A 15458-nucleotide genomic window follows, 5' to 3' on the forward strand; every position below is an offset into this window, starting at 1 on the left:
TGCAGTATATTGCTGCGTTGGCAGCACTGGAAAAACCAATTCTTTAATAAAATTTATTGTGTAATTACCGTTTAACATTTCGTGCGGTACATTGCTGCGTCGGCAGCATTGCTTACGAACAGTTTACGAATATATTGTTGAACATTTCGGTTGTAGTACAATGCTGCGTCGGCAGCACTGCATTAACCAATTTTTTATTGTTGTTGGATTAATTTTTAACAATGGAAGTGACTGCAGATATTTGTAAAATGTGCCGTTGTGTTCGCATCACACCTCCAGATAATTTTTTACAATGTATTCTTTGGAGAGATGAACCACACGAACCATTGAAGGTATATAAACTTGATACTGTCACTTATGGCACAAAGCCGGGGGCTTTCCTGGCCGTTTGAGCCATGCAACAATTAGCAGTTGATGAATCATCAAATTTACCTATTGGTTCCAAAATTACACTACGAGATTTCTATGTTGATGATTTAATTTCCGGTGGTAATTGCATCAATGATGTTCAAGACATTGTGAGACAAACTTTTGCATTGCTCGATAAAGACAATTTCAAACTTAGGAAATGGTGCTCGAATCAATTAGTCTTCATGACATTCCTGAAGCCGACAGAGAGCCATTGCTCAATTTCGATGATGACAGTGAGTTCACAAAAACCCTTGGTATAATCTGGAATCCTACCGAAGATAAGTTCTTATTTACCTTTGTACCTTTTCAGGATTCAAGGCGTGTTTCAATGCGTTCTGTGCTTTCTGCTATTGCACGATTTTATGATCCACTTGGTCTTGTTGGTCCTTTGATATCAAAGGAAAAAATATTTTTACAGTGTTTGTGGAAGCACACACTAGATTGGGACGAGAGCCTTCCAAATCAACTGCACACCGCATGGACTGACCTCTACAATCGTTTACATATAACTCAAAAATTGGAATTCCCACGTTATGTTTCTTTACTTAATGCAGCACTCGAACTACATGCCTTCTGTGACGCTAGTATGAATGCGTATGGCGTTTGCATCTATGTAATCTCACGGTTCGGAAGTTCTACATCTGCCAATTTGCTTTGTTCAAAGTCTCGAGTAGCACCTTTAAAAACATTCACAGTGTCAAAATTGGAATTATGTTCCGCAGCCTTATTAGCTCAACTAGTTTATCAAATCTCAACGCTAAATATATTTAATGCCGAATTTCATTGTTGGTCTGACTCATCTATAGTATTATCTTGGATCAGATCTGAGCCGTTTACTTTCAACGTATTCGTGGCCAACCGAGTGAGCAAAATTGAACATATGACTAAAGGCATAATATGGCATCATGTTCCCACCGATTTAAATCCTGCCGATATTTTTTCAAAGGGAGCTACTCCAGACGAACTCTTAACTTCATCACTCTGGAAATGTGGACCACCGTTCTTGCTTGGCAATCGAAATAATTGGCCTGCAATTTTTTCCCTCCAGCATGACTTGCCTGAAAGACGTAAGACTATTCTTGTTTCAACCCTAAAAATAACTGATATTACAGTTAATTGTAAATTCATCAACACTTTTTATAAACTACAACGTGTATTTGGGTACATTCACAAATTCATCACCAAAGACCGATCTGCTACCTTAACAACTAACAACATTTGCAAGGTACTGTCATATTAAATCGGATAGTGCAGAAGGTGAATTTATGGAATGATTATCGCAATTTGGAACGCAAGAAAGCAATCAGTAGCTCAAGTAAGTTATTTTCTTTAACATCTTTTTTAGATGACCATGGCCTGATTCGCGTTGGTGGACGATTAAAAAACTCTAGTCTAAACTTCAATGCATAGCATCCAATTATATTGCCCAAGCATCATCCGCTCACTGATTCCATCATTAATCATTTTCATCGCAAAATGCTACATGTAGGCCCATAGTCTTTGCTTGCTTCAATGCGTCTTCAGTACTGGCCGATAGGAGGTAGAAAGCTAGTATCAAAAGTCATCAACCAATGTATTATATGTTTTCGAGCCAAACCAATAACTGCAAGGCATATCATGGGACAATTACCTAAGGATCGTGTTCATCCTACTCGTGCTTTCGATATTACTGGCACGGATTTTTGTGGTCCTTTCTATTACAAGGCCGAAACTCGCAATAAGTCTCCAATCAAATGCTATGTTTGCTTATTCATTTGCTTTGCAACCAAGGCTGTCCACTTAGAATTAGTCAAGAATTTAACGTCAGCATTTCTAGCAGCATTACAACGTTTCATTTCAACTCGTGGCAAACTTAAAATTATTTGATCAGATAATGCTACAAATTTTTGCGGGGCCAAAAATCAACTTACTGAGCTTAAAAGACTTTTCTTCTCTCAAAAACATCGTGAGCAGCTGCAACATCAATCTCTTAGTGACAGCATTGAATGGAAAGTTATACCTCCTGGATCGCCACACTTCGGTGGCCTGTGGGAAGCTGCCATAAAAACAGCGAAATGTCACTTCTGCCGAGCAATTGGTCTAACAATTTTAGATTTTGATGAACTACGCACACTGGTTTGTCAAATTGCTGCCATCATTAACTCTCGTCCGCTCTTCCCACTTTCACAATGTCCCGAAGATCTTGATGTTCTCACACCTGCCCACTTTCTAATTGGTGCTCCATTAACATCTATCATTGAGCCTGACATAACAAACTTGAATTTTAATCGGCTTGATCATTGGCAGCGTATTTCAGACATACAACAAGTTTTTTGGAAACTTTGTAGCACTGAGTATCTTACATTATTACAGGAGCGAACAAAATAGCGAAGCTCTTCTCCTAATATGTCTCTCGGTGCAATAGTGCTTTTAAAGGATGATAATCTCCCACCACTGCGCTGGTTACTCGGTAGAGTTGTTGAAATTATACCTGGTCCTGATGGTGTCGTACGTGTTGTGGTAATGCGTACTAAAAATGGTGTTTACAGACGTGCTGTGACAAAGCTCTGCATCTTGCCTGTAAATGATCTCTCTTGGAACGCGACCGTTCCAATGGGGGGAGAATGTTCGTGAAATTATTGTTATTAATGAACTAACTTAATTCTTTTTCAAACTTTATTTTTTTTTTGTGGTTGCACATGGCAACCCTATAATTGTATGAATTAAGCCTTTTTTTGAATTCAATAAATTATTATTTCTTTGAAACTTGAACGATTTTTTTGAATTTAATAAATTATTATTTCTTTGAAACTTGAATGATTTGGTTGTTTTTCATTTTTGTGTTCTCATACATTGTTTTGTTTCGCAGTGGCTTCAAAAACGCTTGAAGCCCCAACAAATACTTTAAAAAAAAATCTTTATAATACACTTGACAACTTTATTTCCATTTACTGTTGACACTTAGAAAAACAAAACAATTTTGCATATGAAATTATTTTCTATTAAATTTGCTACCTATTGTTCTTAGTTATGATAACGGTACCACAAATAGTATACGAAAACAACTCCATATATGGTCAGAGAAGTTAAACTCAATTACAGAATCAACTGTATATAAAAAAAATAGTACCATTATTCTAAGAAAAGAATAATGAAAAACAAATTTTGCACATATAATTATTTTACTGGGGTAGATTTGAATTATATTATATGAATTGTGTTTTACTATATACATGTTCATTTTCTACATTCTCTTTTGGTAGTTTTGTTTTGTACTGAACTCTGGTATACACTGAGTATACCCTGGCCGTGAAAAGGTGCCGGTAAGGTCGTTACAAAGTCACTCTATGCATGATATTTGCTACGTGAAAAAACTATCTGCTATATATGTTACTATTTTTATTAAAATTGTGTTTGTATAGTATATGTAATAATTTTTACTTAATAGAGTCATTCCCCATGGACCGCATCATGTATGATGTTGTAACTTGGAATATTATTGTTTAGTTATTAATAGTGTAGATAATGGCAAAGTATTCTAGTATATAAGAGTGGTCTTGTTATCAAGACACCACTGACAGTAAGCGCCATTTTTTACGTTTCATATTATTTTTTTACTTATTTTATTTTTACTCTTGTTTTATTTTTATTCTTATTTTATTTTATTGTTATTCTTGTTTTATTTTTCACAATGTTTTTAGGTCTCTTTTCATTTTAATTTTTTTTTAGATTTTTCACAACACATATTTTAACTCTATTATATTTTTAATATATTTTTATTATAACTCTGTTGACGAATCAACAAAGAATTTAGAATTAGGTCATAAGTTAATATTGACTCTCACCTACTGCTTAGTAAGCAGTTTGTGCGAATTAAATAATAATTTAATTTAAGTAATCATTGTATATCTTGCACTATAAAACTAATTAAAGTTGCATTTTATTTTGTATAAAAGACAAATTTTAAATAAAATCAGTTATTGACTTAGAATTAATGCCTCATTAATTATATGTTATATTATTATATATTATATAATATTATATAATTGTATAATATATTATTTTTATATAATTATATATATATAAAGTTCCGCACACGACCGTTCAGTTCAAAGATTTTTATTAAAGAGAACTTAAAACTAAAATAACAATAGTTGTATTACTATTAGTATGTAAAAGATTTAGTATAAGATTTATTATAAGATTAGTATAAGATAAGAGTATAAGTATAGGTATGTTATAAGAGTATAAGATTTTAGTACTTAATTGTACTGTTGCATTTATGCTGACAATTTTCATCCCTGCGGGATAGGGATTAGAATATTTCCGCGATAAGGCATGCTTGTCGGACGAGGCGACTAAAATCCAGCCAGGCGTCGGAAGGTGTGGGTTAAAAGGTCACAAAAACCCTGACTGACATTTTAAAGAACCTTCTTTCAAACGTCAAGCCGGATTGCTCGGAAGTTAAAATTTGAGCAGTCCAAAAGACAATGCAGGGTGCTCTGTTACTAGAGCTTGATAAGGGAACTAAGGCAAACTTAGAGTTCTGCGAGAAAGTCGGGAATGTTTTGCAAGAAACGGAGGTGGTAACTGGCCTGACACCGACAACCACCAATGAAATAAAGGATCTCGATGCGTTTATGACAACCACGAAAGTCGAAGAAGCAGTCGAACGATTCCTTTCAAGCGGAATCGATCGGTTGAAAGTTACTGTCATCAAACCAAATAAAAGAGAACTTGTCAGAGCTTACGTGCAACTCCCCACCGTAGCAGCTGATAAGCTTCTCGAGACAGGCTTGATCACTATTGGGCAAATATGCGGATGCGCACCGGAACTAAGCCCTGCTTCAGGTGCCTTGGCGTAGAGCATATGCTGAGAAATTGCAAAGGTCCAGACAGAACAAATCTCTGCATCAAATGTGGCGAACCTGGACACAAACTAAAGGAGTACATAAACCGCCCGAAGTGCTGCGTATGTACTGACGCTGGCTTCAAAATCGTCGATCACATTGCTGCATCTGGCAAATGTGCATCGGTTAAGATCCAGAAATGACAAAATTTTGCAAGGAAATATGCATCGAAGCAGGACAGCAAACACCCTTATATCGCAACTCATGCTGGAGCGGAACATGGATGTTGTCATAATCAGCGAACAGTGTCACGTGCTAGGTTGTTTTATTTAATAAAACAAAAAAACAAAAATAAAAAATGCAATTATGGTGATCAAAATGGATAAAAGGAAAAATAAGCAAAATAATAATAAAAAAAAAGAAAAAAACAAGAAAATGTATATAAAAGAAACTGTCTAAGGATAAAACTGGGTCTACCAGTGCCACTCTGTACTGTCTCTGTCCATGTCTATCAGTTTGGACCTAACAACCCTCACTACCCTACCGTAGTTACCATGAGCTGAAGTAAAAGGCCCTACTAAATTTCTTTCAGCTCTCTATTCTGATTAGTCGTCTCTGTCCTGTGTAACTCATTTTCACCTTACCTCAACCTAACATTGTCCCCTTTTTCACATCCACCTGTCATCTATATTTTCTGATCTTAATCCACTTGGAATAATTTTTCCTTTCTTACATTTTTTTTCATATGATATAACTAAGTAATATTCCAAAAAAAAAACAACAACAAAAAACCGATTTAGATTACAGTGATTCTATATTTAAGATATAATCAAAATAAACAAAAAAAGAAGGAAAAAAGAAAAGGTGAGTTATAAATAAATAACAAGAAACTAAATAAAATAATAAAAAATTAATAAAAGTAAATGTAAAATATGTATGTATATATGCAAATATAAAATGTCAAAAGAAATATAAAGAAAAAAACCAAAAAGAGAGGAGTACTACAAATTCGCCTTCCCGTCGATGACGTCATCAGCAAGAAAAGCTGTAAAAAAATAAACCAAACACTCCTTATATTTGTACTCTTAATATAGGCATATAGATCGGTGCCTATATACAATCATATATATTACGTTTATTTACTTTTTCTTTTCTCTTTTAAATATATTTTCAGTACCAAATTTAAATTAAAATTTTAATATATAATTTAAATTATTATTTAAATTATATAAGTATTATCTTAACTAGATTAATAAAAAAATAAAAAAAATAATGATATAAATGCCCAACTTGTAACGACACAAATTTACACAGTAAATTTCTATGTTACATATAACAAGAACAAGCGAAAAAGAAAATCTGAGTGTCACCTAACAACTACCTCTACACATAGTAAAAATAAAAACACTCACGTGAAGAAAACTGCAATGAATTTATCTAAAAAAATATGAAATTGAATAAAAATATTTATTTATAAATCACATGGACATTACCTGCGATCCTCGGTTCCAGCGTGCCGCGGGCATCGATGCATGCAATGTACAAAATCTTAAATATGCGGAAAAAAAATGAATTTCTTGTTACAATTTATGAATGGAAAAGACTTGTATTGGAATTCTGAACACAACAACAAATAAACAATTATTACAGAAAACACATTTATTTATTTATAAATATATTTAAGAAATAAATAAAATACAAAACAATTTAACGCTCATTTTTGCACAGCTTTTATTTCTTTATAACAATTGAAAAATACAAGAGTTTTTGTATTTTTTGAAGTTATAATAAAAAAAATTAAAATTATATTTTTTTATAAGTTGTTCAAGTTTGTGTTTTATTGAAATTAATTCACTTAAAAGATTAATTTATTAATTTAATTTATTAATTGATTATTAATTAATTTATTTAAAAGATTGAAATTTAAAAGAAATTTTAAATAAAGAATATCAAAGAACAAAACGCGTGCTGTTCACTTGGGACTTGAAAATGCAAGAGAGAGAATCAAAAAACCCAGTTCAGTCTGGAAGCTAAAGAACTGTATAAAATTAAAGTTGTTGTTATTTTTTGTTATATATTAAGATTACCGTATGTAATATGCAAGGTTGACGAAAGTCAACATTGGGTTGCATATTGACAACAAAAAATGAGCAGCACGCGTTTTATTTTAACTACTTTAAACAAAAAATGCAATATAAAAATGAAAACATTCAACACCGGCCGCGTTGAAGCACTCTTATGTGTTCAATTTTCCGGGAGCACCGCCAATTTATGTACTGGACGTCTCACAATCCCGTTGCTGGTATTGACGTCAACGACCCTGACCTTATTGTCGCGACCTGTAGTTACGGCTTCCACCCTTCCGAGCTTCCACTGGTGAGAGGGAAGGTTGTCTTCTTGGACGACGACTAGTCGGCCGACTGCGAGATTCGGCTGCTCGAACACCCACTTGTTCTTGGGCTGCAGCTGTAGGATGTAATCTTTCGACCAGGCCTGCCAAAACCTCCGTTTGAGCTCGCATAACAGACGCCAACGTTTCAAAGTGGTCAATTTGTTGTCGGAGACGCCTTGCGCGGATTCTTGCGGCAGCGTGTGGAGAGTACTTCCTATCAACAGGTGTGCTGGTGTTAGCGCCTCTTTGTCGTTCGGGTCTTGACTCAATGGACTGAGTGGCCGAGAATTTAGCAGGGCTTCTACCTCTACGAGCACTGTTTGCAGTTCTTCGCTGGTAAGAAGCGCACTGTTGGTTGTTCGTTGTATGTGGTGTTTTGCCGACTTTACCGCCGCTTCCCATAATCCTCCGAAATGAGGTGCCCTGGGTGGTATGAAGACAAACTCTATGCCCCTTTGTGCAGCATAGTATGCCAGATCGTCCTTGTGCTCTCGAAACGCCTCTATCAGCTCTCTCAGCTTGCGATCGGCACCTACAAAATTTGTCGCATTGTCGCAATAGATTTTTTCTGGGAGTCCTCGTCTTCCGGCAAACCTTTTAAGACAAAAAATAAAACAGTTAGTTGTCAGATCTGTTACAAGTTCTAAATGTATAGCCTTTGACGTGAAACAAACACTGCGATATACATTTTAACTGGTGGTCGACCACGAATTTTCAAAGTGGTGTATACAGGCCCACAAAAATCGACACCGCTAATTAAAAAGGGTCGTAGTGCCTTTAACCGATCTGCAGGTAAGTTTCCCATTACTTGGGTCAACAGCTTAGGTTTGTATCGAAAACAATGTATGCATGCTCTTACGGTTTTACTGCATGCCTTGCTTGAATTTATGACCCAAATTTTTTCACGAAGCAGCACTTCTAAGGCTTTTGGACCAGCATGACAATTGGTTGTATGGAGAAATCGTAAATAAATCTCGACAAAATGCAATTTTTTAGGTAACAGCAAGGGAAATTTTGAATCATAAGACAGTGGTGCGTTTAGCAGACGACCTCCTACACGAAGCAAATTGCATGTTCGAGAACCATCTTGGACTGTATGAATGAATGGAGTTAGTTTTTGAATGCTGACTGGTAATTTATGCGACTTCTTCAATTTTTCGATTTCTTCCTTGAATTCGTGATTTTGAATAAATTCAACGATTTTCAAGAATGCCCAATTAAGCTCCTTTGTGGTCGGAATAAGAGCGTTAGCTCTCTCGTTTTTCTTAGTCATAAAACGGAGAATGTACGCGAAAATTCTCAGCAGTCTTGGGTAAGATGATTGGCTACAGATTAGTATTGAAATGACATTAGTTTCAATTTCAACTGCTAAAAGTCCGACCTTGACCTTTCGTTTCTCTAAACTTTTCTCATCTGTTGATAGTGGAAAATGACTATTTTTTGGCCAGTTAGTGGCATCTTGAAGCAAATATGATGGGCCACGAAACCAAATTGAGTGAATCAACTCATCTACATCACATCCTCTGGAGACTAAGTCTGCAGGATTTAGCTTTGATGGAACGTGTCTCCAAAGAACTTCGCTCGTCCATTCTTGGATCTCTGCAACTCTGTTTGCTACAAATGTTGCTAAAGTAGATGGGTGAGTTTTAATCCAATGAAGTGTAATTTCGGAGTCCGTCCAAAAATAAACATCCCCGATTTCGCAAGTAATCAACGGCTGAATTCGAGACCATAGTTTAGCCAATAAATGAGCGGCACACAGCTCTAATCTGGGTAATGATTTTGTGCTTAAAGGAGCAACCTTAGATTTGGCAGTTAACAATTCAGAATGAATCCCATTCGAATCATGAATTCGGACGTAGATGCAACAGCCGTACGCTCTCATTGACGCATCGGCGAAACCGTGAATATCGCATTTTATATTTGAATGAATATGAACATACCGCGGAATGGAAATAGAGTCCATCTGAGTCAGGTTACTTTTAAATGCTTCCCAGCTAGAATCGAGATGCATAGGAATTGACTCATCCCAGTCAAGCTTCTGAAGCCAAAGTTCTTGCAATAAAATTTTTGCCTTAGTCACTATTGGGCATACTAGTACGAGGGGATCGAAGAGTCGAGCTGATACTGATAGTATGTTTCTTTTTGTTGCTCGCAAGTCATGAAACTTTTCGTCTACATGGAACTTAAGCGTATCATTCTGGGGACTCCAGTGTATACCTAGCGCCTTTGTGGAATCAGTATTATTAACATTTAGAAAGAAGTCTGACGAGTCATACGTTTTATGGTTTGAAAACCATTTCGCTAATTTAAGTCCAGCCGCATCAAGAATTTCAGTACATTGGGTACGAATTGTTTCCAGTTCCTTCAGACTGTCAGCACCAGTCAATAGGTCATCGACATAGAAGTCATGTCGGATAACCCTTGCTCCAACTGAATGAGAATTCTTGTACAGGTCACTTAAGTAGTTTAGGCAACGTGTTGCCAAGAAAGGAGCAGGTGAAGTACCATATGTCACTGTGTTCAGTTTATAAACGTTAATCTGATCCGTAGGTTTTTCCCTCCAGAGAATAAGCTGGAAATTGCGATCTGCCTCGTCAACTTCGATTTGACGGTACATTTTTGTAATGTCAGCAGTCATCGCGTATTTATGCATACGAAAGCGAAGTAGGATTGAATACAATTCTTCTTGTACCGTTGGACCAACCATTAGAATGTCGTTCAACGATACTTGTGAAGATGTTCGGCATGAAGCATCGAACACGACGCGAAGTTTTGTCGAGGTACTCTGAGGTCGCAACACACACTGATGCGGTATATAGTAATGAGGTGTCGAAGAAAAGTTGTCAGTAGTTAATGTCATGTGACCTAAGTCACGATACTCTGCCATAAACTCCATATACAGCTTCTGAAGCATACAGTCTTTCGACAACCTGCGTTCCAGTGAGAGAAAACGATTTTTTGCTGTTTCATATGACTGACCTAGAAGGTTGGGGTTGGATTTGAAAGGAAGCTGCACCTTAAGCCTCCCTGAAGGTAAGCGTAAAATTGTGTTGAGAAACTTGGTCTCACAGTGTTGTTGTTCGATTGTGTATTTATTAACAGTGAGCTCCTTGGGAATTTCTTCCAATTCCCAGAATTTTTTCACAAGAGAGTTTAGGCAGAAATCACCTGTTGACTCTGCTTCTTGAAGGCGTATTAAATTGCATATCTTAGATGCATTACTTGGGACATCTTTATATTTTCCTGATACAATCCATCCAAGTAAAGTTTTTTGGAGAATTGGAAGGTCAGCACCTAGTTTTATTTGCCCAACTGATAAGAGTTCGAAAAAGGTTTCTGCACCCAGGAGAAGATCAACTTTGTGAGGTTTATGGAAACATGGATCGGCAAGTGGAACATTTGAAGGAATGTTCCAGTTATTCATTGACAAAGTCGTAGCAGGTTGGTAGGTGGATATTGAATGCATTATCCAAAAATCCGTCGAAAAATTATGAGAATTGATGCGGGATCTCACAGTAGCATGCAGTCTGTGCTTCACTGTGGAATTTACCTTACCAATGCCAATTAAGTTTAGTGTGTCAGAGTCCCTTTTTAATTGAAGTCTCTGGGCAAGTTCTTCTGTTATGAAATTTACCTGAGAACCTGAGTCTAACAGTGCTCTAGCTAACTGGTACTCTCCAGATTTGCCTTGTATAGTGACTACTGCGGTAGCTAAGATAATGTGGTCATCGCTCGAAGAGGTGTGGTTTACAAAAGCACGAGAAGCTGGTAGATTAGTAGGTTGTCTATGAGTCGGAACTGAACCTGGTTGAGATAAACTAGTAGAGTATTGATGCAAGAGAGTATGATGCGATCGGTTGCATACACGGCAACGTGATGCATTACATTTTGACACAGTATGTCCTTTTTTTAAACAGTTTATGCAGGACGAAGACGATTTAATGAACGTAAACCGTTCAGAAAATGATAGAGCAGCAAAAGCGGAGCATGAATTTATTATATGTTCTTTCGAATTACAGAACAAACATCTACTTTCCTCTTGCGAACCATTTTTTTTGCACACAAGTGAAGATTTTGCATTCTTACTGTGCCAGTTGTCCTGTTTTGGCCTGTTCGATCGAGACCTTAACGTGGAAGCTTCGTCAGCAGAAATGTGTTGATATCGCTTATTTAACGCAGTCTCGCAATCAGGCCAGAGTGGCAGCTTGTTGTAGTCTAATTGCTCCTCCCATTTGGATTTTGTAGCGGCATCGACTCTTGACATGACTAAATGAATAAGAATCGCATTTGAAATGTTCTTATCATCTCCTATTGACAATAGGGACTCATATATGGCAGAAACAGTATCTATGATATTGCGCAAAGCAGAAGCAGATGGCTTGTTCATTTCTGGAAGTTCAAAAAGCTGCGAGATACTATCGAAAAAGATTAATCAAGTGTTATCGTAAACTCTTTTTAAACTAGCTAATGCCTTTGAATAATTTGTTTCAGTGAGTTGAAATGCCTTAACTGTACCAAGAGCTTCGTCAGACAAACATGAAATGAGATGATTGAATTTTTCAATATCAGTTAGCGACTGATCATTGTGCACTAAACTTTCAAAAAGGCTTATGAAGTTTTTGTACTCAGAATGTTTCCCGCTAAATTTAGGTAAACGCATACTTGGCAGCCTGGAACGATGATTGCTGCATTCATGCGAAGTATCAGGGATACTAGACTTGCGATTTTTACCTAGCGCCTGTAGAACCAATGATTTCGAAGCAACGCAGATTTCTTCTAGATCTGGCCGAAATACATCAAACTCATTGATACACTCTATTTTTTGTTGACAAGTCATGGCCTGTTTAATATATGAATTGAGAATGTCCAACCTACATTCCAGTTCTACAGGGTTTAAATCAACAGTTTTTTCCGAAATTACTTTTTTAATACGCAAGATACTGGCCACTACAGTTTCTCGCTGCTGGATTAGTTTATCCAATTCTTCATTTTTTTGTGGGGATGATGCTCGCTTTTTAGTTGACATAGTGAACACAATTTACTAAATTTTTTAAGAGAGAAGGCAATGCAGCGCAAAGCACGATAAGAGTATTTGAATACTGTTGAGCGACGGTTGTAAGTAAATTCCAACAAAGTAAACGCGAGAAATTAGCGAAACGAAAGATGCACTCACTTTGTTTATACAATAATAAAAAACGATAAATAATCAATATTGTGATTATAGGTAAATTCCAACAAAGTGGTTGCAAGTAAATAGCGAAAACGAAAACGAAAAATGCATTCACTTTGTATATAATTTGCCCCTGCAAATTACTCAATTATTTATATTAAATAATTGGATTTACCGAACGTATTTGTTAATGAAGCTCAACCTCAACTTTGTAAATTTGTTTCACGTTTGTCAAATTATTTATTATAGAAATAGATAAATATAAATATATGTGTTTTAAAAGTGCAAATAATTACCAGTGCAAAATTTATTTGAAATACTTCCCTTGACTATTTTGTTTAGTCAGAGCATGACCTGGTACAATAATTTCATTACTTGCACTTTCTTACCTGGCAAACGGCAGTGGTGTTACAGTGGCACGCCATCCAGAAAAAGAACGAAAACCAACAGCAGCGGTGAATAGCAGCAACAATCTGCAGCAGCAGCGAACAGCAATGAAGAACAGTATAACAGCAGCGATATATAGTAGCAGCGAACTGCGATAAAGAGCTGAAGCAGTGAATGGCAGCAGCGATATGCAGTAGCAGCGAACAGCGACGAAGAGCAATAGCAGTTAATGACAGCAGCGATGTATAGTAGCAGCGAACTGAGATGAAGAACAGTATAGCAGCAGTCTGCACGTGTTTCCTTTTACAATAGCGGTTTTTCACTAGCTGATGCTGGTATTTTACAAATCCAGTTACTGCTTGCGGAATTTTCCTTTTACTCAATTTTACTGATATTCACTTCACAACCACTTCACACGCGGCAAATAAACCATAAAGACGAATCAATATTACGATGCTACCAGTTGCAGCTCTAGAATATATTCACGAAATTTAGTTTAAAAAACCATTTTTTTTTTTAGCGGTTTTTGTCTGGTGCTGATACTTCACCACACCGACATTCACCGTAACCAATTCACACGTGGAAAATGAAAATTAGACTCAACGCGAATCACGATGCTGCCAATTGCAGCTCCACCGAACTATGGTCACTAAATTTTACTTTTCGTAAAATTTTTTAATTATTTATTATTTTATTTCAAGTCCCTGCTCGGGCGCCAATGAAAAATACAAGAGTTTTTGTATTTTTTGAAGTTATAATAAAAAAAATTAAAATTATATTTTTTTATAAGTTGTTCAAGTTTGTTTTATTGAAATTAATTCACTTAAAAGATTAATTTATTAATTTAATTTATTAATTGATTATTAATTAATTTATTTAAAAGATTGAAATTTAAAAGAAATTTTAAATAAAGAATATCAAAGAACAAAACGCGTGCTGTTCACTTGGGACTTGAAAATGCAAGAGAGAGAATCAAAAAACCCAGTTCAGTCTGGAAGCTAAAGAACTGTATAAAATTAAAGTTGTTGTTATTTTTTGTTATATATTAAGATTACCGTATGTAATATGCAAGGTTGACGAAAGTCAACATTGGGTTGCATATTGACAACAAAAAATGAGCAGCACGCGTTTTATTTTAACTACTTTAAACAAAAAATGCAATATAAAAATGAAAACATTCAACAACAATAATAACAAACAATAACAAATCAACAAAACACGCCAACACCAGTTTTTTATTTTTATGAAATATTTTTGTCACATTTGGTTTTGAATAATATTAAATATATATAATTCATAATATATATCTAATGTACCTTGTTTTAAATGATTAAAATACTTTATTTTAAATAATAAAGTGCTAATTAAAAATTGGTAATTACAAACACATTCGGAACTACGCGTAGTAAGTAAACAAAACCGCGGCGAAATAAAAAGAAGAGGAAAAACATGCAAATATGAAAAGACACAAGAAGTACAAAATCTAACACAAAAAGTTCATCTTTACGGCGACGTTAACAACAGCAATTAATACCGGTGCGCTACACCAAAAAGCTCCGGTATGTTCGGCATAAAAGAAGGAAAATTTGATATGATAGGGGACTTGGATTTTGACTAGTGAAGAAGCAAGTACTCTGGCTCATTCGGCCTTCTGGTAAATTTTACTAACGACTTAAATTTTCACTCATACAAAGACAAGTACACTGGTCTATTTGGTATTCTGGCACATTTTGCCAAAACCTGGCTCCTTCAGCCAAATGAAGTTAGAAATTATCCTTGTCATATGTTTTACTTTTGAATTTTTTTGTTTTAACCTGGCTCATTCGGCCAAATGATTATTTTCCACAGCACATAGTAACCGGTTTTTTTTACAACAGAGGAGGGGAACCCAGGACATCACGCTGTCCTGCCAGGAGTCTTTTAGGAAAACGAACCGAAGCTAAAAGTAAAAAAAAACCTCGTCAACGAGTATTACAGTGAGCAGAAACGTAAATCTACATTAAGGTCATAGTCACCCACAGCAGTAATAATTTTTGTGTGCCCGTCGTCAACGGTGATGCACTTTTTTTTTTCTTTAGTTATTAAACAAAAGGAATACTTTAATTGAATTATAATTTATCATATGTTAAATAGTTTATTCAGCAATTATTTAATTACACTTTGTTATAATAAGTTTCTTTTATGAAGTAAATAAAATATATAATTAATATATATAATCAACGTTCTTTTCTTCTAAAACTACGTCTCAGCAAAAATATAAATATAT

The 15458-nt window shown here is 35.6% G+C and overlaps 1 protein-coding gene across 1 annotated transcript; it reads right to left on the minus strand.

The window, feature by feature from the left end:
* Nucleotides 1-7361: 7361 nt before the first annotated feature.
* On the minus strand, nucleotides 7362-13255 carry LOC119686792. Its single transcript, XM_038101118.1, has 2 exons — nucleotides 13195-13255; nucleotides 7362-8226 (listed from the first exon to the last, which is right to left on the minus strand). The coding sequence occupies exons 1-2, from the start codon at nucleotides 13228-13230 to the stop codon at nucleotides 7567-7569; spliced, it is 696 nt and encodes a 231-aa protein (XP_037957046.1). The 5' UTR covers nucleotides 13231-13255; the 3' UTR covers nucleotides 7362-7566.
* Between the last annotated feature and the right edge of the window lie 2203 nt (nucleotides 13256-15458).

Source organism: Teleopsis dalmanni, chromosome 1 (genome assembly GCF_002237135.1).
Source record: "Teleopsis dalmanni isolate 2A chromosome 1, ASM223713v2, whole genome shotgun sequence".
NCBI classification, from domain to species: Eukaryota; Metazoa; Arthropoda; class Insecta; order Diptera; family Diopsidae; genus Teleopsis; species Teleopsis dalmanni.

Coding starts and splice junctions, on each gene's coding strand:
- LOC119686792 (XM_038101118.1), bottom strand. CDS start 13,230: ATGGCGTGCCACTGTAACACCACTGCCGTTTGCCAG. Junction 8,227..13,194: donor ACACCACTGCCGTTTGCCAG/GTAAGAAAGTGC, acceptor TTGTCTTAAAAG/GTTTGCCGGAAGACGAGGAC.